Source organism: Salminus brasiliensis, chromosome 7 (assembly GCF_030463535.1).
Source record: "Salminus brasiliensis chromosome 7, fSalBra1.hap2, whole genome shotgun sequence".
NCBI classification, from domain to species: domain Eukaryota; kingdom Metazoa; phylum Chordata; class Actinopteri; order Characiformes; family Bryconidae; genus Salminus; species Salminus brasiliensis.
The window spans coordinates 40,146,856-40,167,013 of record NC_132884.1 but is presented as its reverse complement, the minus strand read 5'-3'; the positions used below and the strand labels follow the sequence as shown (position 1 = coordinate 40,167,013).

At 40.6% G+C, this 20,158-nt stretch overlaps 2 protein-coding genes across 7 annotated transcripts; one reads left to right on the top strand and one right to left on the bottom strand.

Annotated features, from left to right (window-relative positions):
- The first annotated feature begins 5,243 nt into the window (after positions 1 to 5,243).
- Positions 5,244 to 9,150, top strand: eevs (2-epi-5-epi-valiolone synthase). Its single transcript, XM_072683209.1, has 5 exons — positions 5,244 to 5,386; positions 6,725 to 7,358; positions 7,442 to 7,678; positions 8,011 to 8,263; positions 9,065 to 9,150. The coding sequence occupies exons 1-5, from the start codon at positions 5,244 to 5,246 to the stop codon at positions 9,148 to 9,150; spliced, it is 1,353 nt and encodes a 450-aa protein (XP_072539310.1).
- A 2,844-nt stretch (positions 9,151 to 11,994) lies between these two features.
- Positions 11,995 to 18,969, bottom strand: mitfa (melanocyte inducing transcription factor a). Of its 6 annotated transcripts, none has more exons than XM_072683205.1 (9): positions 18,937 to 18,969; positions 18,322 to 18,549; positions 18,040 to 18,135; positions 16,868 to 16,989; positions 16,459 to 16,544; positions 16,056 to 16,112; positions 15,225 to 15,300; positions 14,031 to 14,178; positions 11,995 to 12,540 (listed from the first exon to the last, which is right to left on the bottom strand). In XM_072683205.1, the coding sequence occupies exons 1-9, from the start codon at positions 18,967 to 18,969 to the stop codon at positions 12,130 to 12,132; spliced, it is 1,257 nt and encodes a 418-aa protein (XP_072539306.1). In that variant the 3' UTR covers positions 11,995 to 12,129. The 6 variants fall into 6 exon arrangements, with proteins under 6 accessions (XP_072539306.1, XP_072539305.1, XP_072539304.1 ...); XM_072683204.1 differs by having other exon boundaries at positions 16,459 to 16,548; positions 16,872 to 16,989; XM_072683203.1 differs by having other exon boundaries at positions 16,459 to 16,539; positions 16,872 to 16,989.
- Positions 18,970 to 20,158: the final 1,189 nt, after the last annotated feature.

The following is a 20,158-nucleotide window of genomic DNA, read 5'->3' as shown; positions in this document are numbered from 1 at the left end:
GCTTCAAGGTCGCAGTTCAAGTTTTGCTCTAATGACTCTTGGTGATTGACACTTCACAGTAGCAGTACACCGCCGCTCTTATGTCAGCTACGTCAGTTACCTGCTTGGCTTTTCTCGCCAGTATAGAAGCAGTTCTGAGTTGTTTTGGCCTTCCAGAGCTTGCCTTGACTTCCACGGTTCTCCATAACTGCTGTTGGACAACCACAGTCAACTTCATCTTCAGATCTCCAGAAGATGCTTAACGAAGACCATGGTTGTATAACACAGCAAAATGACTGAAGAACCAGACCACCACTGCCCCCTACAGACTCTCTGGAATTCTCATTAACTGACAGCTCCTCCTGACAAATTGTGACCTGTCAAGCCAGTAAACTAAGAAGTGAATTAGGTCCTGAGAAAAAAAACCCTTCAAATATTTATATACTTTAAGGTGCACTCATTGCTGACACCAATGTGCAAATGCACACACACCGCTTATCTAGTCTCTGTAGAGAAGCATTGCCAGTAGAATAGGACTCTCTGGAGCAGATAAACCATGCCCATTCATGCCAGGTGTGGGCTAGAGGGGAATAAAGCCCCCCAGCATTGAGGAGCTGTGGAGCAGTGGAAGAACTGTGTTCTCTGGAATGATGGTCAGTGCTCCATCCAATACTTTTGGGATGAGTTGGAGAGTTTTGGAAGAGTGCAAACTCTCTTGTTGCTGAATGCAATCGAATCCTCACAGCAATGCTCAAAACTCCAAAATCGAGTAAATTAAGTATTTTAAATAACCTTGATTTTGGAGGAAACAGTGAATAAGCAGGTGTCCCAATATTTTTGTCCAAATAGTGTTTATGTTGTTTATATTTTTGTCCATATTTTGTCCATATTCTGCCCCCAGCAGTCAGATATAGAGGCTCACTTCTAGCTGATTTACTAAAATGAAAGACGAAATTGATTAGCTGAAGCAATTATTGGAGCAGTGGAAGAACTGTGTTCTCTGGAATGATGGTGGTGGAGGTCCATCCAGTACTTTTGGGATGGGTTGGAGAGTTGGTGGGATGATGAGGTGGGGTGGTGATCACCCAGATTTCTGACCTCTCTAACGCTCTTGTCACTGAATGCAGTGCAGATCAGTGCATTTTTCACACTCTGGAATTCTCATCATGACAGTGCCTCATGACACATCCTGACCTGTCTAGGCAGTTCTGAGAAGTTTATTAGGTTCTGAGAAACTTCATTACAATATGTCATTTTGCCCGGGGTCCCAAAGCTTCTGGGTGTACACTGTATGTCCAAATGTTTGTGGACACCCCTTCTAATAAATGCATTCAATTACTTTAATTCGCACCTATTGCTGACACCAATGTACAAATGCACACATACACACACAGCTTGTCTCTGTAAAGAAGTACTGAAAATAGATTAAGACTCTCTGGAGCAGATAGTAAACATGGACCTATTGGCACCATGCTGCCTAATGCCTGGCGTGGGCTAGAGGGGTATAAAGCCCCCAGCATTAAGGAGCTGTGGAGCAGTGGAAGAACTGTGTTCTCTGGAATGATGGTCAGTGCTCCATCCAATACTTTTGGGATGAGTTGGAGAGTTTTGGAAGAGGTGGGTTGTGATCATCCAACATTCAGGCCTTGCAAACTCTCTTGTTGCTGAATGCAATTGAATCCTCACAGCAATGCTCCAAACTCTCCAAAATCTAGTAGATTAAGTATTTTAAATAACCTTGATATTAGAGGAAACAGTGAATAAGCAGGTGTCCCAATATTTTTGTCCATATTTTGTCCATATTCTGCCCCCAGCAGTCAGATATAGAGGCTCACATCTGGCTGATTTACTAAAATGAAAGACAAAATTGATTAGCTGAAGCAATTATTGGATGATAACTACAAATAAAACTGAGCTTTCTGAGGGAAGGGTAGAATGATTAAAACTCATGAAATCACAAATGTTTGCATAATCATATCATATCATATCATATCACTGTTTTTCTAAGAAACTACTCAGTGGCCTTTGTGCAGGTTCCTAAAACTTTCTGCACAGAACTATGTGCCTGTATACCTGTTCCATCCATAAAGAAAAGCATGCTCTCTTTAGGCACGTATGACAGCTTGCTCTAAGCCAGTGAACCGTATGAACCGCAGTCAGCCTCTGTGTTGATGTCTCCTCCCACTGAACCCTTTAACACTTACAGTGAGTTTAAGTATTTGAACATTTGAAGAACATTTTAAGTATTTTGAAGTATTTGAAATTTTCATCTTAGGTGCATGTCCACTGTGAGAGACATAATCTAAAAAAAAAATCCAGAAATCACAATGTATGATTCTTTAATAATTGATTTGTGTGTTACTGCTGCAAATAACACCTGCCAATCAGCAAAAATTCTGGCCCTCAAAGACCTGTTAGTCCGCCTCTAAAAAGTCCACCTCTACTCCACTTATTATTCTAAATTAGAAGCACCTGTTTGAGGTCGTTAGCTGCATACAGACACCTGTCCACCCCACACAATCAGTAAGACTCCAACTACTAACATGGCTAAGACCAAAGAGCTGTCCAAAGACACCAGAGACAAAGTTGTAGACCTCCACAAGGCTAGAAAGGGCTACGGGGCAATTGCCAAGCAGCTTGGTGAAAAAAGATCAACTGTTGGAGCAATTATTAGAAAATGGAAGAAGCTAAACATGACTGTCAATCTCCCTCGGACTGGGGCTCCATGCAAGATCTCACCTCGTGGCGTATCAATGATCCTAAGAAAGGTGAGGAATCAGCCCAGAACTACACGGGAGGAGCTGGTCAATGACCTGAAGAGAGCTGGCACCACTGTTTCCAAGGTTACTGTGGGTAATACACTAAGACGTCATAGTTTACAGTCATGCATGGCTCAGAAGGTTCCCCTGCTTAAATCAGCACACGTCCAGGCCTGTCTTAGGTTTGCCCATGACCATTTGGATGATCCAGAGGAGTCATGGGAGAACGTTCTGTGGTCAGATGACACCAAAATAGAACTTTTTGGTCTTAATTCCACTCGCCGTGTTTAGAGGACCAAGAATGATGAGTACCATCCCAAAAACACCATCCCTACTGTGAAGCATGAGGGTGGAAGCATCATGCTTTGGGGGTGTTTTTCTGCACATGGGACAGGACAACTGCACTGTATTAAGGAGAGGATGACCGGGCCATGTATTGCGAGATTTTGGGGAACAACCTCCTTCCCTCAGTCAGAGCACTGAAGATGGGTCGTGGCTGGGTCTTTCAACATGACAATGACCCAAAGCACACAGCCAGGATAACCATGGAGTGGCTCCGTAAGAAGCATATCAAGGTTCTGAAGTGGCCTAGCCAGTCTCCAGACCTAAACCCTATAGAAAATCTTTGGAGGGAGCTCAAACTCTGTGTTTCTCAGCGACAGCCCAGAAACCTGCCTGATCTGGAGAAGATCTGTGTGGAGGAATGGGCCAAAATCCCTGCTGCAGTGTGTGCAAACCTGGTGAAAAATGTGGAAACGTTTGACCTCTGTATTTGCAAACAAAGGCTACTGTACCAAATATTAACATTGATTTTCACAGGGTGTTCAAATACTTATTTTCCTCACTGTATATGCCTGAAAAGGTAAACTTTGCAGTTGACTATACAATTGGTTACAGCTGGTAATTGTATCCTGGGCCAGTCTTCTTATGTCTTACTCGTACTCCTAGTTTACATGCCTTTTTGGGAATTAGCTGCAGGAGTAAGAGTGTTTTATAACAGTAGCTTTAAACACTTACCCACTGCTAGTTAGACTATATAACATAAGTTAAAGATTATACACATAAATAAACTAGAGACATAATTTAATGAAAAAAAAAATACAGGTACAAGCCATGTTCATGAGGTCATGGACCCTTCACATCTAAACACTAGTAAATATGTGGATCACTACCACAGTGTTAGCAACGCTATCATTCCGGCTGCCATACTGGCCCAGCATCACAGCCACAGCGTTAGCTGCAAACCTGAGCCCTTCACAACTAAACACTAGTAAATATGTGGATCACTACCACAATGTTAGTAACGCTAACAAACTGGCTGCCAGCCTGGCCCAGCATCACAGCCATAGCCACAAGCCATGTTGATGAGGTCCTGGGCCCTTCACATATAAACACCAGTAAATATATGGTCTACGTCTTAAGGCTCTGAGGGCCAGGCTTGAGTCCTTTACCTGGCAGGGTCACAGGAAATGCTACAGGAAACAGAATAGAGGTAATTTTAAGGCACAGAAGGTTTTTCAGATATTTTGGACCCAAACTCACCATTGGTCAAATGCCACTGATGATTCTATACAGCCAATGGCAGCCCAGCAAAACAAGGCTTGTTTTTCTTGTTTTCTCTCACCTAGGCTTTGGCATGACCTTCAATATTTTGTCCGAATGTTGCAGCTATGAAAGCACCTCCTCTCACAGCATTTTGTGGACAGTGGTGAGTCCAATCACGTTCACGTACAATGTGACCCAGACACATGATCTCCTGGATCCAAGCAACGACACAAACCCAACCCAGAACCTTTCAAGCAGCTCAAGGCTTTTCACTCCAATACCAAGTACATCGTAGTCTTGGATGGATCTCAGGTCACTGACTAAGTGGTGGCCAGGAATGTCCTGTAGCTAAGAATCCTGCCCTTGCCTACCATGGATGAGAACAAGTCCATGGACATGGTTCTGAAGATCAGACATGAAGAGTATGAAGACCAAGCTTCACTGGGTCCTGCAGTGGGAGCTTGCAGTCCTGCTTGAAAATGTAATCATGCACTGCAGCAATAGTTTTCTAGACTTTATGGCCTTTTTAGGGCTCACTGCACTTTACCGGACTGAGGATGAGGGTTTTCCCATATCTTAAGGCTGTGATTAGGCTGGTAAACCACAGTGGTTTTTACATCAATTGTGTTTTAAGTACCAGTAATTCCAGAAGATACTGTATCAACGTCTTTCTTTTTGACATGCTTTTTTTTTCAGGTTACTGTATTGATATAACATAACGCAGGCTACATAACATCAATGCATAGTTTTATAACATTGCCCTGAGGCACTGCTCGCTTACATGACTACCTCTTAAAGCCACCGTGCTCGTTGTGTAAGGTGACGATTAGTGAAACAAAATCCTGTCGTAAAAGAGAGGGAAAAAAAACAAAACCAGATTTTCAGAAGTTGACTCCTCTTATGTAAGCTCCACCCTCAGCATTGCCATTCGTATATATTGGTGCTGGAAACATGGAAAGAATGGAGGAGGTGCAGCTGAACATGGATGAGGAGCAGAGCGCCACCAAAAGCACGGAGTTCAGCCTGCTCCAATGCAAAGGGACGTGGAAACGGCAAAAGGCCTCACGCCATAGCCTTAAGGGACGAGTCTCAGCTGCAAAAATGTGAGTATGGCAGTTCAGTTCATTTGCCTAAAGAAGTGTAGATCAATCGGAGCTCTGACTGATGTTTCCCAACTCCATTCCTAGAGACCCCACCTGCACATATACATTATTTTAGTGTGCATATCACAGTAACCTTATCCTGTTCTCCCAGAAGTTGTCATTTCTGTCTATTTCAGTCCTAGAAAGGTTCACTGTGAAACTCCCTAATGTGCATGTTGTGACAGGAGTACAGGATAGGGCAGGATAGGAGTATAAATAGGGTAATTAAGGACAGGAACCGGGTGAGGCCAAGGGAATAAGCATAGCTGTCATGCACCTGAAATTCATGAAATTGGACGACCACACGATTGATATGCAAGATATTCACACTAAAATGTGTCCTAACTTTGCATAAGAACACCAGCAGGCATCAGACATCACTGGTTTCCAGAGACCCCCCAAACCAGACATCACTGGTTTCCTAAAACCCCCCAAAACAGACATCATTGCTTTCCTGAGACCCCCAAACCAGATATCACTGGTTTCCTGAGACCCCCCAAATGTCATGTGAGACATGTTTTATGTGTCTTGGCAAGCATGAACCCCGCCCGAGGAGATGGTACAGGGGGGCAAACTCAGTAGTCTTTCTGGGCTGGAGTTTAGGGCCGCTTGTGGAAGGTTTGTGAAGGCTCCCCCTCCAATATCTTGGGTGAGTGCTAAAACAGGAGGGAGGAGACGGGGTGGTGGTGGGTGAGAAGTGTCGTCACAAAGTTGAGGTAGAAACGGAAGGTATGGATTGGGGTTCATATTTTTGGGTTCATTGAGGTGTGGTCCATCACTCAAAGCACCTTTGTTATACGGGTTTGTTAAGTAGCTGATTAGCTGGATCAGGTGTGTTGGGAGTAGGTCAAAGACTACAATGTAAAGGACAAGACAGGTGGTCCTCCTGAATAATATTTGGACAATAGTTCTGGATTGCAACCAATGTTCCAAGTCATCTGAATCCATCAATCCAGAGAACGTAGTTCCTCTACAGTGCTGTACAGTCTTCATATCCCTCTAGCCAACTTTTGACATTGGGCATGGTGGCCTGAGGCCAGGGATGGGCAGTTCCTGCCCTGGAGGGCCAGATTCCTGCACAGTTTTTGGGCTTTTCCTGCTCAAGCACCCCTGATTCAACTCACCTGTTCATTTCCAGGTTTAGTAAGCCAAGCTGTGCTGGACTCTAGCATCCTGTTGCCCACCCCTGCCTTAGGCTCATGTCCAGCTGCTCCAGGGCATCCCAATTTATTGACCATGCTAGATTAGTGTATATCATATATTTGGCATGACCTTCCATGTTTTGTCTGAATGTTGCAGCTATGAAAGCACCTCCTCTCACAGCATTTCGTGGACAGTGGTGAGTCCAATCACCTTCACCTACACTGTGACCCAGACACATGATCTCCTGAATCCAAGCAACGACACTCTCCTGATGGGCCACATCAGGGACCCCAAGCAGCTCGAGGCCTTCCGCTCCAATACCAAGCCTATAAAGCGCTTTGTAGTCATGGATGAGACTGTCTACAACATCTATGGTTCTCAGGTCACTGACTACCTGGAGACCAGAAACGTCCTGTACAGAATCCTGCCCCTGCCTACCACAGAGGAGAACAAGTCCATGGACATGGTGCTGAAGATCTTGGAAGAGCTCCACAGATTTGGCATCGAGAGACGCACCGAACCCGTCATTGCCATTGGGGGAGGAGTGTGTTTGGACATCGTCGGCCTGGCTGCCTCCCTCTACAGAAGGCGTACCCCCTACATTCGTGTCCCCACCACCCTCCTGTCCTACATTGATGCCAGCGTTGGGGCAAAGACTGGTGTGAACTTTGCAGGCTGCAAGAATAAGTTGGGTACCTACATTGCTCCAGTCGCAGCATTCCTGGACAAAGCTTTCATTCAAAGCCTGCCTCGCCGACACATATCCAATGGTCTTGCAGAAATGCTCAAGGTATGTTGGAGTAATATTCAATTCCTCTTACACATCAAGCTCACCATGCTGTTTTAACAGGCCTTGCCTTGTTTGTCCTCTAGATGGCACTCATGAAGCACAGGGGTTTGTTTGAGCTTTTGGAGACCAAGGGGAGGTTTCTGCTGGACTCCAAGTTCCAGTCGACCATTGGACTACATGGCAACCGCGTTGATCCAGCCTTGGTGTCCACACAGCTTGCTATAGAAACTATGCTGGAAGAGTTGGCCCCAAATTTGTGGGAAGATGACCTTGATAGACTGGTCGATTTTGGTCATTTGATCAGTCCTGAGCTGGAAATGGTAAATTTTCTGCACAGGTTCACTTATTACACTTCTCTAATCTAACGTGATCAAGATAAAACCAAACATTGCCAAGTTCCTCTGGCAAGGAACTTGTTTCACATGAGAATGAGAATTATTGTTCCTGTGAAACAAGTATAGTGCCTTGTTGGATTTGCCTCTGGGCTTTGGCTGTGTGTCTGTGAGGAGTCGAACTTGGCTTCAGAACAAAAGAAATACTCAGATTCTGCAGCCTGGTTAGCTTCAACACCATAAACGCAAATTGATACCTTTCCTGAATGAGTGTTTTGCATGTGATGGTAACCCCCTTTTTCTCCTTTTTCTCCTCTCAGAAGGTCCTGCCATGCCTGCTCCATGGTGAGGCAGTGAATATCGACATGGCCTACATGGTGTATGTGGCCTGTGAAAGGGGGCTCCTGACAGAGGTGGAAAAGCTCCGAATCATACGCTGCATGCTCAGGTTGGAGCTGCCAGTGTGGCATCAGGACTTCACCTTTGCTCTAGTGCAGAAAGCTCTGTCTGACAGGTTGCAGCACTCTGGAGGCCTGATGAGGGTGCCTTTACCCACAGGCCTTGGAAGAGCAGGTACATGCTTGACATATTGTGGCTGTCATGCAAAAACTTGTATCTCTAAGATGGCAACAGAGTAGAAACTACATTCCTAACATTCAATGGAAGTTTGTGTGAAAAGATTTCATTCCGAGTCAATTCGGAGCATTTCTATTGGTCCATTCCTCATGAAATTGTAAAATATATATATAAAAAAACAGCTAAGATACCAGTTCTAGCGTGACCTACAGTATAGGTCCAAATATTTGTGGACACCCCTTCTAATGAATGCATTCAGCTACTCTACGATGCACCCATTGTTGACACCAATGTGCAAATGCACACACACACACAGCTTGCCTAGCCCCTGTTGAGAAGTACTGTCAATACAATAGGACTCTCTGGAGCAGATCAACATGAACCTATTGGCACCATGCTGCCTAATAATACCAGGCATGGGCTAGAGGGGTATAAAGCCCCCCAGCATTGAGCTGTGGAGCAGTGGAAGAACTGTGTTCTCCAGAAGGATCAAAGCAAGGTGCTCCATCCAATACTTTTACTTAAATGAGTTGGGGAGTATGGGATGCGGTGGGGTGGTGATCATCCTGACACCACCCTGACCTCACTGACGCTCTTGCCTTCTTCTCGGGACAGTAGAAACAGTTATTTCAACAAAAGCAGGACAAACTACTAAATACTTAAATACTTTAATACCCCCTGATTTTTTGTTTTGTTTTTTAGAAGAAACAGTGAATGAGCAGGTGTCCAAATACTTTTGACCATATTGCGTACCTTCTTACATCTGGTTCTGTAACAATATTTTTCTTTATTTTTCAGAAATCTTTAACAACACCTGTGATGACACCCTCTACAAAGCATACGAGAAGTGGTGTGATGACCTGAGCACTGAGTCAAAGCAGTAGCTGTACAGTAACCCTACAGTATCGGTATCTTATCTGTCTCTCATCAGTAATCTCATCGTTTACAGGTGCTGTAAGATGTTAGAGTTTTCTTTTGATCTTTATAAGATCATAAATCTCTTGGCAACTTAAGAAACACACCAACATGTGTCACGGTAGCTCATGCAAACCAAACGGGCGATGATCACGGCCAGTTATTTGTTGGCAAGGATTTTGACTCATTCCACAAATAACAATGGGTGCCTTTGGAAGCAAAAGCCTAATGCATTGTTATTGTGTGTGTATGTGTGTGTGTGTGTGTGAAATATGTGACATTGAGGCTGCACATGGCTGATTGAAGCTGAAAACACTTCAGTACTGATGACCGATGATCTTACAGTGTTCTGTTCCTACAGTGTTCAGTCAGAAATAGGGCCTCCTGGGCTAATGTTATTTTTTAAGTGTGATGGCGTTTGGGTTAACTGGGGGAAAAACAACAGTGAGCACAGCGTATGGCTTTAAAAGGAGAATGCTTTTATTCTGATATTCAATCTAAAGTAATAACTGCTGTAAACTTTTACAAAAGTGTTTTTGTAATGTAAATACTGCTGGACATGTAAACTACATCGAGATCAACCATGAAACCATGAAACCATAAAAAAGCTAAAAACAAGAGCATTTAAAAAACTGCCAGTCTGTACGTATTGCTGATGTTCATTTTAAGCATGCAGATTTATATTAAACTACATTTTAATGAAAAACTAAGATGTGTTTGTGTGAATTCACTGTCATTTTCAAAAACTGACCATTGCAATCAGTGGACAAAATGCACTGTGAAATATAAACAGGACATACTTCCTAAAGGGGCTTCTTTCAATGTCTTCCGACGGCCCCTAAATCCACTGTATTAAGGGTGCACTCACAGTCCATAACTATTATCTCGCTCCACAAAGTACAGAAACAGTCATGTATGCACTGGAAATTCAGAGGTTACCTCAAACCCACAAAGCGCCTCGCTAAAAAAGTTTGACAAGCAAGCAAGTAGCTTAGTGAGAAACCCCCTTACTAAACAAAGAAGGAAACTCTGCCTAACCTCAGAACCTGCTACATGATTTTGGTTGTAATAATTTAAGTAAAAATATACTTGCATTTGCCTTTAAATTGCTTAAAAAAACATACAGCACATTTGTACATACAGAGAAGTACATAGTCAGAGCATTCAATAAACCTCGTTACTGGGGCACAGTGGGATGTCCATATATTGTTTTTGTGAAATTTTAAGCTGAAAACTGAAACAGACAAAAGACAAAATTCTTATCAAACAGCCTCTAGGAATTTACAAAGTATATAAATATTGTTAGTCTTTTTATCTACATCATTCAGTAATTATATCCTGGGAATATCTGATTCAATTTAGAAGTAAATGCTGACAAATTTAGAAAATTTAGAAAAAAAAAAGTATATATAATCAGAAATAAATTGTTAATCAATATATGTCTATATATATATTATATATAACTATATATATATATATATATATATATATAAGCTCATAAAAGTTTCTGTATTATATTATACATCAAATTGTTTTTTTTTTTGCTTTGTAACTGATTAACAATAACAATTGCTAAATACGTAATAGACGTTTTAATAAATTACTTATTTAATTATTTAATTAAATCTACTTTTTAAATCAGATTTTTTTGTTTTACTACTGTAAATGTAGTAAAACAATTAGTATTCATTTTAATTAATTTTAATACTATTAAATCCCAATTTAAAAATGTAAATGTACAATCTTGCAACTATGATCAATGCAAAGTATAAAGATGGTCAAATTAAATACATCTGATGGTTTGACAGTTGTGACTGACTCTCAGATGTGTGCTCTGGGGTCTTCCTGTGCTCTGTGGTTTATATACTGTAAGTAATGTAAAGTACTGACATATCCAGATCACAAAGACAGTGCAGTCTTTTCAGTGTAATGTAAATGTCAAATGTCTCTAATCTATTCTACAGTAAATTAAGCCGGCTCAGATCACTGAGGCTGAGGGTGAACGTTAATGTTGCAACTACTGCTGGCTAAAAATGCTCAGCTTGCTCTGCTAAGATTGCTGATTGCTCTTCTAATGCTAACCCCACGCTTGGCCCTGTGCTCAGGATCCTCCAAGGCTGTTGTGTTGGAGCAGGTCTTGCGGCTTCTTATCGCTTTGGCAGTGCAGTACTGTAGGCAGTTTAACAGCCAGGACATGTTCTCTTTGACGTGTTACAACAGTGGTTGACGCAGCTACTTCAAGCATGTGTGCTAGCACTGCAGCTTGTGGCTGTTACTGGAGGTGATGTTCTAGTCATGTGAGATGATTTACAGATATGTCATTAAGGTACAGTCTAACATAAGTATAGTATGAACTAGCAGTCGGAAAATAAAGGTGATAAAAAGGCTTGTCAAGGGTTCTTCAGTAAGACTTTTTAGCAGAACCTTTTAGAACTCCAAAACCATCTGAATGCATCTATGGTTGTTGCCTGGTAGAATGATGCTTGCAGTGCAAGGAGAACCTCTTGTATATGGTTCCTTAAATGAGGTTCATGAGGTTTATGAGGCGGCTCAGGAGATGTTTTCTTAACAGGGGAGATATCGAGAACCTTTTAGGAACCTTTATTTTTAGGTGTTTTGAGAGCCATGGTTTGTCTGGTATTCCTTTTGTGTTGTGGACTTGTAGTGTCTCTCTAACTCCCACTAAGAAATAAAATTGGGAAAATTGTATTTATAATAAAAACGATGCAAATCACAGAATGATGTGAAAATGAAACATACAAAATTTCCAAACCTCAAAACCAATGTTCTCGGTTCTATCATATCCTTAGGAGATCCTTCAATACAGTACTGTGCTACATCTGACATGGTGATCTTCAAACAAGGCCATTTTAATCAAGACAACAACAACAACAACAACAACAATTGTAAAGACAATAGCTTTGGTTCGTTTGAGTCCGTTCTCGACGCTAACAGCCCTTGTCGAGCTCCTCTGCGCTGGTGCTGCTGCGCCTGCTGCTACCATTGGAAGGCGTGGGAGACCCCGACGAGAGCAGGGGGTTGCTGGAGCCCATCGGCGATAGAGGGTTATCCATAAACATGTCCTCCAGCTTGCCGGAGGCTTTGTCGTGGCTGGTGTAGAGCACCGTGTCTTGCTCGTCTGTGGGGCTGTCGTTGTAGCTGATGGTGCCGTTGTTGAGGTCCAGGGTGGTGGGCCGAGACAGGTCCGGGCTGGGCAGGTGGGGGTGGGCGTACAGGTCGGACGAGCAGTCGCCCAGGCCGGGCTCTTGCTTGATGGCGCGGGCCACCAGCTCGGAGGAGCAGAGGGCCGAGGAGCCCCCCACGGCCAGGCCGTGAGCTCGGGCCTGCATCTCAAGCTCCTGATAGATTAACACAGAAATGCCGACTCATTAGCTTACATTCCACCAAACGTTACCTCCTTTTCTAACCTGGACTCAACCAGGGATCTTAATCCTAGGCTTAAACCTGGTTCTAATCCTAACTCTAATCCTAATGCGGCTGAATTTTTTGGGCCAAATAGCTTGCAGATCAGAGTAGCCAAGAGCCTTGGAACAAATTTGGTTAGAATTAGCACTAATTTGAGAGTATTTGTGTCTATAAACAGAAGTACAGTATGTGTTAATACTGGGAATAGGAATTTGAAAAATAATATTTTAATGTAATATTTTTATTATATATATTTTAATGTAATATATATGTATATATGCACTATAAATTATATATATATATATATATATATATATAGCAATTAATGGTCCTAAAAAAACAAACAGGGCCCATATCGAGCACCTGCCATTATTTATTTCATTTCATTTTGGTTTATTAATTTTCAATTATTTTATTTTATTTTCCTTTTTCTTTTACTTTTATTTTTTTTTATAATTAATTTTATACTCTCTTAAACTTTCATTGTCTTGATTCTTTTCATGTTTGGCTATTTACCTCTATTTAGTTTATGGTACATAATTGTTTTCTCCTTAATTATTTTTTTTTTGACCATTTTGAATGCACTTCAGAGAGGAAATAGAGGTTGAGGAATTGTATCTCATTGTTCTTTTCTTTCTAAAATAAGAGTTTAACATATAAGAGTTCTGATTGGCTGACCTGCATTATACAAACATAATGTGATGGGATGGGTGGGGCTTAACTGCTGTAGACTGACTTACCAATATAAATATATAACAAGGTTATAAGACAAAAACATGGAGTTCAAATGAGCCTGTTGGGAATACATGGCAGCTGTATGGACTGAATGTGATGAAACATTAACAGTCCTTATGTCCTACAGTAAGCTTTTTTATTAAAACATAAGTGAGAAAATGTTAGTTTTCCATGGGATCTGTCCAATAAATTAAAATGTGCAGCAACTGGACTGATCGGCAAGGAGAAAATGAGAAATATAGATATAGAATATATAAAAATAAATAGAACAAATTTGAAAATATAAATATATATATATCAGTTTGGAATAAAGACATGATATACATCATTGATTTTCTTATTTGACAAGATCTCATTATATCTCAATCTTGTTAAATAAGAAAATCTAAGATGTATATCATGTCTTTATTCCAAACTGCCTTAGTCAATGATGAGTTTGGACATCCGTATATTCGCATAACCACAGCCGTCCCTGGTTAAAATGTGTGAAAATTGGGGAAACTCCCTTTAATCCATGACAGAACTGTAACTTTCACATTTCCTGCTGTCCTACCATTCAGTGACCTTTACAGCACAGCCACTACATTGTGTTTCTACGCTGGAAAGATCTAGTTTTTCTAGAGATACAAGCTAAAATAAAAAACCCGAACTTGGTTCTTCTGGTGTTTGTGTTTTGGTAGTGGTGTACCTGAATGCGGAGCAGGAGGTGTCTGTTGGCATGCTCCAGTCTCTTCTGCCTGTTCTCCAGCTCTTTAGCTCTTTGCTGCTCTCTCTGCAGCTTCCTGATGTAGTCCACTGAGGCCTTGAGGATAGTCCCCTTATTCCACCTCATGTCTCTACAAACAGATAAACAAGCCATTTACACATAAATCAATTTCACACCCAGGAGAAACGGCAGATGGAGGAAAGGCCAATGTTTCAATGAAGAGAATCATTTGAGCATTTCATCACTGTTGTGCAAAAACCTTGTTTCTCAATTTTTTACATTAAGACATAATGTAAATGTCAGTTCTTTTTTACATTGTGTCCAAATTTCATGATGAATGGCCCAATAGAGGTGCTCCAAAAATTACTATCTTTTATTACCATTAAAAGATAAGATTTTTACTTTGAATTAGAATTAGAATATGTGTACTATAGTTGATTACTTATTAACTCAATTTCTTATTAATTAAATAATTTATTAAATTAAATAAATTAAAACTAAATTAAAACCTGTGCTTTTGCTCAATTACATTTCCATGTCAAAAAACATTTAATTGTTTACATTTTCATTTTGGCTTCATTAAGACATGGTCAGTAATTATAAATCTCGAAACCAACTACCCTATTTTTTCATCTGCCGGTAATATTAAAAATAAACAATTCATGTATTTTACATTACTGTAAAATATAACACTTATTTGTCACCACAACACACCGTCAAACAGAAAATCTATCAATAAAAACATTTCATTTTTACATTCATATAATTGAGGTTTCAGTGTGTTTAATTATAGATACTATTTTACTTTAATCAATTATATTTCTGACTCCACACTTCCACTTTAACTGGGTTCTGATTCTGATACAGTACTTTAAAATAAAAGCTGCCAGAAAGTTTGAGTGATGGCATAAATAACACGTTTGGTTCTCTTGAGGACCATGTTTGAAAAAGAGACGTGTGTGGCTCTTTTAACAATGGGCGTTCTCACAAATCAGCTTTAGATTAGGATCTGGATTTGAGTTTAAGTGAGCAAACCAGGGGCAACAGTGGCAAAGAAAAAACATCAAAACCTTCACATAGTGCAACAATTCTATACCAATTTAATGGTTCCTCCAATAATCTTTACATTATATATTTTTACCTCAATTGTGGTTTAAATTATATGTAGAGACTTACGGATCATTGGATTTGGGAATTAACGTCCCAAGTTCTTTAATTCTGTCATTTATGTTGAACCGCCGTCTTCTTTCAACTGCAGACAGAAAAGCCAAGAGAAAGGAGAAGTGTATTAGATACAGTCTGTCAGCAGAGCTTCAGCAGAGCTTCATTCTTTACAGTACAAAATCTCCTTTATCTGTTAAACACATCACCATACACACTGTACAATATCTAAATGCACAGGTAGACACTCTCACTGACCACTGACATTATGCTTATTTGGGTTTATTCTAATGTTATATAGAGTTAATTACAGGTAGATACTCTCACTGACCACTGACATTATGCTTATTTGGGTTTATTCTAATGTTATATAGAGTTAATTACAGGTAGACACTCTCACTGACCACTGACTTTCTGTTTATTTGGGTTTATTCTAATGTTATATAGAGTTAATTACAGGTAGACACTCTCACTGACCACTGACTTTATGTTTATTTGGGTTTATCCTAATGTTATATAGAGTTAATTACAGGTAGACACTCTAACTGACCACTGACTATGTTTATTTGGGTTTAGTCTAATGTTATATAGAGTTAATTACAGGTAGACACTCTGACTGACCACTGACTTTATGTTTACATGTAGACACTCTCACTGACCACTGACTTTATGTTTATTTGGGTTTATTCTAAATTTATATATAGTTAATTACAGGAAGATGCTCACTGACCACCTACTATGTTTATTTGGGTTTACACTTAAATAAGCTTTTTCAACAGGCACTTTACCTCCATTCTAAGCAGATTACACTTTATTAAAGTTTGTTCATATGATAATCATTCTTACTTAAGTTGTGGTTGTCCTTCTTTTGTCTTTCCTTCGCCAAGGCTCTGACCTCTGCTTCTGCAACAGATAACAGTATGTCTATTATTCACAATAATACATTATTAAGCTGTTATGTTTTAATCTGAGAATCTAAACATGAACTCAGGCACACTTCTTTCTATAATTATTTTGTTATCAATCAATGTAATAAAGTATTTAAACATTAAGCATCCATATTGTGTGCAATTTGTCTTATATTCTAATCATTAAATTTATAATAAACACACAACTGAATTTTTAACATTTGGTATACTGTGCAGAAGTCCTATTAAAATGCATGTATCTAACAAAAATGCATAAAACCATACTGTACATCTAATTCTGACCTATATATTCATATTCAAGTTTGCTAGAAGGAACATACCTACTGGAAGGCCTTCGGGCCTCTCATAAGAGTCAAACTTGCCACATGGTCCAGGTTTGTCCACGTGCATCATGCCAGGAGCTGGGGTAAGTATTTAGTACAATGTGTTTTTTATTTCATATTTGCAGTTGTGCAGCTTTAATTGCACACAATATGGATAGGCCTAATATCAAAAGCTGGGTATGTGGGTAACAGGTTATGTCAGTCTTTGCAGGAGTGTTTGACAGCTGTATTTCTGACTAATTAATGGGGGATTGGTGAGGAACCTTGCTTCAGAGCTGTGCTGTACATTTTAATCCAATGTAATCTAATGACTGACCACATTTTAACAATCTGCTAAACATGACAGATTAGGTATGGAAGGTGTGTAGGGGAGTCTAAGCACAATAAATACAGAATGGAAGAATATATACCTGAAAATTCCCTTTTCACGTTGGGTAGGTTAGATGTGCAGGAGTTTCCAATGGTGACTCCAGCAGGAGGAAGCGTATGATTACCGTAGATGTCCAGGAGATTTGCAGAAACAGGGATCTGAAAGGAAACAAACCACAGAAATGAATGCACCTGAACATTCAAATGGATCAATTACTAGAACTTCACTAAATGTTAATTTCTTTATTTAACTTAAATACTAAAATGAAATGCTTAAACTCAGCATGTTTATGGAATTTTCCTTTAATTTCTCCCAAATTTGATACTGCCGATTAACCCACCCAGTTTGTGGCTCCCCTAGCACTAGCAATGCTCCCGACACTAGGACGGTAAGGACCTAACACATATCTCCTCAGACATGATGCAGTATCCCCGGAAGCCAACATGCTCAGAGGAAAGTGCCGGGTCCCCAGCTCCACCACACCAGCTAACAGACGCCTGTGCTGGCCAACATTGTTTTTACGCCATGTACCCACCCGGATAGAGCACGGCCAATTGTGCTCCCTCAGACTCCGGCTGCCGATGGCAAAGCTCCATGGCTTGGGATTCAAACTCACGGTAAGTGATATAGCGCAACTCATTTTTACCCATGTCTGAATTTTTTGATTTTGTGAGTCTGTATCTGCACAAATCTGGATGTTTTTTTTTTAATCAAACCATATGGATCAAAAATAAAATGTTATTACTTATTACTTCATTATCAAATACATCAAGTGTTTGTGATCACATAAGCCACTGATATACAAATGGATAAGGTTCAGTGTTAATGCAGGGTATAACTATACATTTACAGTTTTATATTGTAGTCATATCTTCATATGCCTATTCATATTAACATATGCAGTGGATATGTGGAATCATGACATATGCAGTGCAGTTTTACATATATTTAGATGATAGGATAAATATTTAGAGATGATTTGAGCGTCTTTGAGCTAGATGTTGAAAACAGCTAATCCGAATAGCCCTTTGTGAGGCGGGTCTCACAGATTAACATCTGGTTAATAACATGGTTAATTAACTGGTTAATAAAGTACAATTCTTGACTTGACTTGACTTGATTTTACTATTCAACCAATCCAATAAGTCTTCAGACATTCAGCACCTAATTCAATGTTCCTAATAAAAAAATAAATGACAACGACTTACTGTATTTGCCATCTGAAGTCCTGTATCCATGAGTCCGAGTATGTCGTCATTATAACTCGACTCCAAGCTGATAATATCTTCAATTACGTCGTCCATCTGCACCAGCATTGAGAACATGTTAGCAACAAGATACAAACCACACTTTAATTAGGATTAACTCCATCATTTCAGATGAATACAGCCATAGTGTCACTTTAGAGGGGGTGGGTGGGCGCTAATCCATGTTCTGGACTCTTCACAAAAAATCCATAATGCTACTTAAAACACAGCCAGCCGACATACCTCTTTCTCGCAGTTGGAGGTGAGGGTGAGCAGGGCCATAGGGCTGTTGGGGGCGCTGGCTCCTGGGCCGGGGGGCATGCCGTGCTCTGGGGGCTGGCTAGGGCACGGCCCACTGCTGGCCTGTGGGCTGAGTTTGGCCCCCAGTGTGCTGGACAGGTAATGCTTCACCTGGTGCCTCTGGGTCTGCTGGAGGTGGTACTTAGTGGGGTTCTCCAAGTGAGTCTGTACCTGGAGGAAGGTGAACGTGACAGAGCGAAAGTAACAGTCAACAAAATACATCTCTAAGAACAGTAGATATGTGGAATTATGACATATGCAGTGCAGTTTACATATATTTAGATGATAAGATCAATATTTAGAGATGATTTGATCAATCGATTTGGTCTTCTGGAGAGCTAGATGTTAAAAACTGCTAATCCGAATAGCCCTTTGTGAGACGGGCCTCACAGATTAAGTACAATACTTGAGATACAATGTATTGGAATATTGAAACATTTGGACTAAGCAAACATCCGGCATCTAGCTGGAAACTGCAGCTCTTCAAAGTGCAAGGTCTGGATTACACCTCCCGCTTTAACGTCCATCACATTGCTGTAAGGTCAACCCGCATCTCACCTGGTAATGACTGTACTCAAGCATCTCCAACATCTTGTTAGGTGCAACCAATCAGTTCTCATAAACGGCAATAAATATTCCCTTGGTGAGCTCAGCCGGTCTACGTTGACCACGCAAAAGAGCTTGTTGAGCAGTCGAGCTTCTCGGCCAGCTGCACTCAATCCAATACAGCGATATTTAAGGAAGGGCAGGAGAACTTGTTGCCCTCATACTGAGCTGATGCCCCCAAAATGAAGACTTTAGGCTTTTATAGAGTTCATTTGACGTCACCATCTCCGTTTCACAAAAGCCCCTTTTAACTGATGGGTTACTAGTCTCTAAACTGAAACTGGCTTACGGCTAACTACTGTTTCATCTTTAGTTCCGCTCGGCCTGCATAAAACATTGTTTGTTCTGAGCATCGAAGAGACAATCGCCGCCTCTGTTGCTTCAAAAACAAGGCAGAGTAAATTCTGAAATGCTGGAGAGAGGAGACACAATCACACACACCACAAACACAAACACATACACACAAAAGCTCATACACATCTACAAGCTGTTAGAAGCTTCCCAACTCCTTCAACCTGTCAGGAATTAGACTGTTTATGTCAATGAAGGCCTATAAAAGGGTTTCTAATGGCTAATTGACGACTCAGTAGGATGAGTGTTTTGCGTAGACGTCAGTAATTCACAGGCACTAACTCAGAGGTTATGAAAACAGTGCAAACATCGCCGGCTAGCGTTGTTACGAAATGACTGTGTTGGCTGTGTTCCAGCAGCTGCATTATGTGTGCGTATATGGGAGAGCGTTAAGTAACGGATTACATGTTCTCCAGTTGATGAGCTGGTCTAGTGAGCTGCACAGCCATAGTTTATTGCTGAAAACGTCTGGACATTCAGAAACATTGGACCTTCTTCATGCTTTTAGAGCTAGCATAAATATTCAGAGAATTTAAGTTTGATAAGTTAGGAAAGTTAGGAAACCTTAGAAAGTTAGAAAATCTACTGAATGACTTTAACCCCTTAACTCAGGAAGGCTTATTCCACACTAGGGTGTATTAGTCAGTAACTACAGAGACTACAGGAACAAACTGGTGGGGCTATTATTTGGTAATAGAAGCTTGTAATAACATTTTTAAGGTTAAGTTTAAGTTAACTAAACTGTTCATTCTTAATAATATACAGTACCGTGATACTGGGGCAGTAAGTGTTTATTTCCTCAGTTAAACACTAATACTAGAAT

What these genes read in the sequence shown, in the direction of transcription:
- mitfa (XM_072683205.1), bottom strand. Translation starts at nt 18,969, where the DNA reads ATGTTGGAGATGCTTGAGTACAGTCATTACCAG. An exon ending in GCCCGAAGGCCTTCCAGTAG is followed by an intron (nt 16,113 to 16,458) that starts GTATGTTCCTTC and finishes TATCTGTTGCAG; the next exon opens with AAGCAGAGGTCAGAGCCTTG. An exon ending in ATTCCCAAATCCAATGATCC is followed by an intron (nt 14,179 to 15,224) that starts GTAAGTCTCTAC and finishes ATCTGTTTGTAG; the next exon opens with AGACATGAGGTGGAATAAGG.
- eevs (XM_072683209.1), top strand. Translation starts at nt 5,244, where the DNA reads ATGGAGGAGGTGCAGCTGAACATGGATGAGGAGCAGAGCGCCACCAAA. An exon ending in CGAGTCTCAGCTGCAAAAAT is followed by an intron (nt 5,387 to 6,724) that starts GTGAGTATGGCA and finishes TGAATGTTGCAG; the next exon opens with CTATGAAAGCACCTCCTCTC. An exon ending in GTCTTGCAGAAATGCTCAAG is followed by an intron (nt 7,359 to 7,441) that starts GTATGTTGGAGT and finishes TTTGTCCTCTAG; the next exon opens with ATGGCACTCATGAAGCACAG.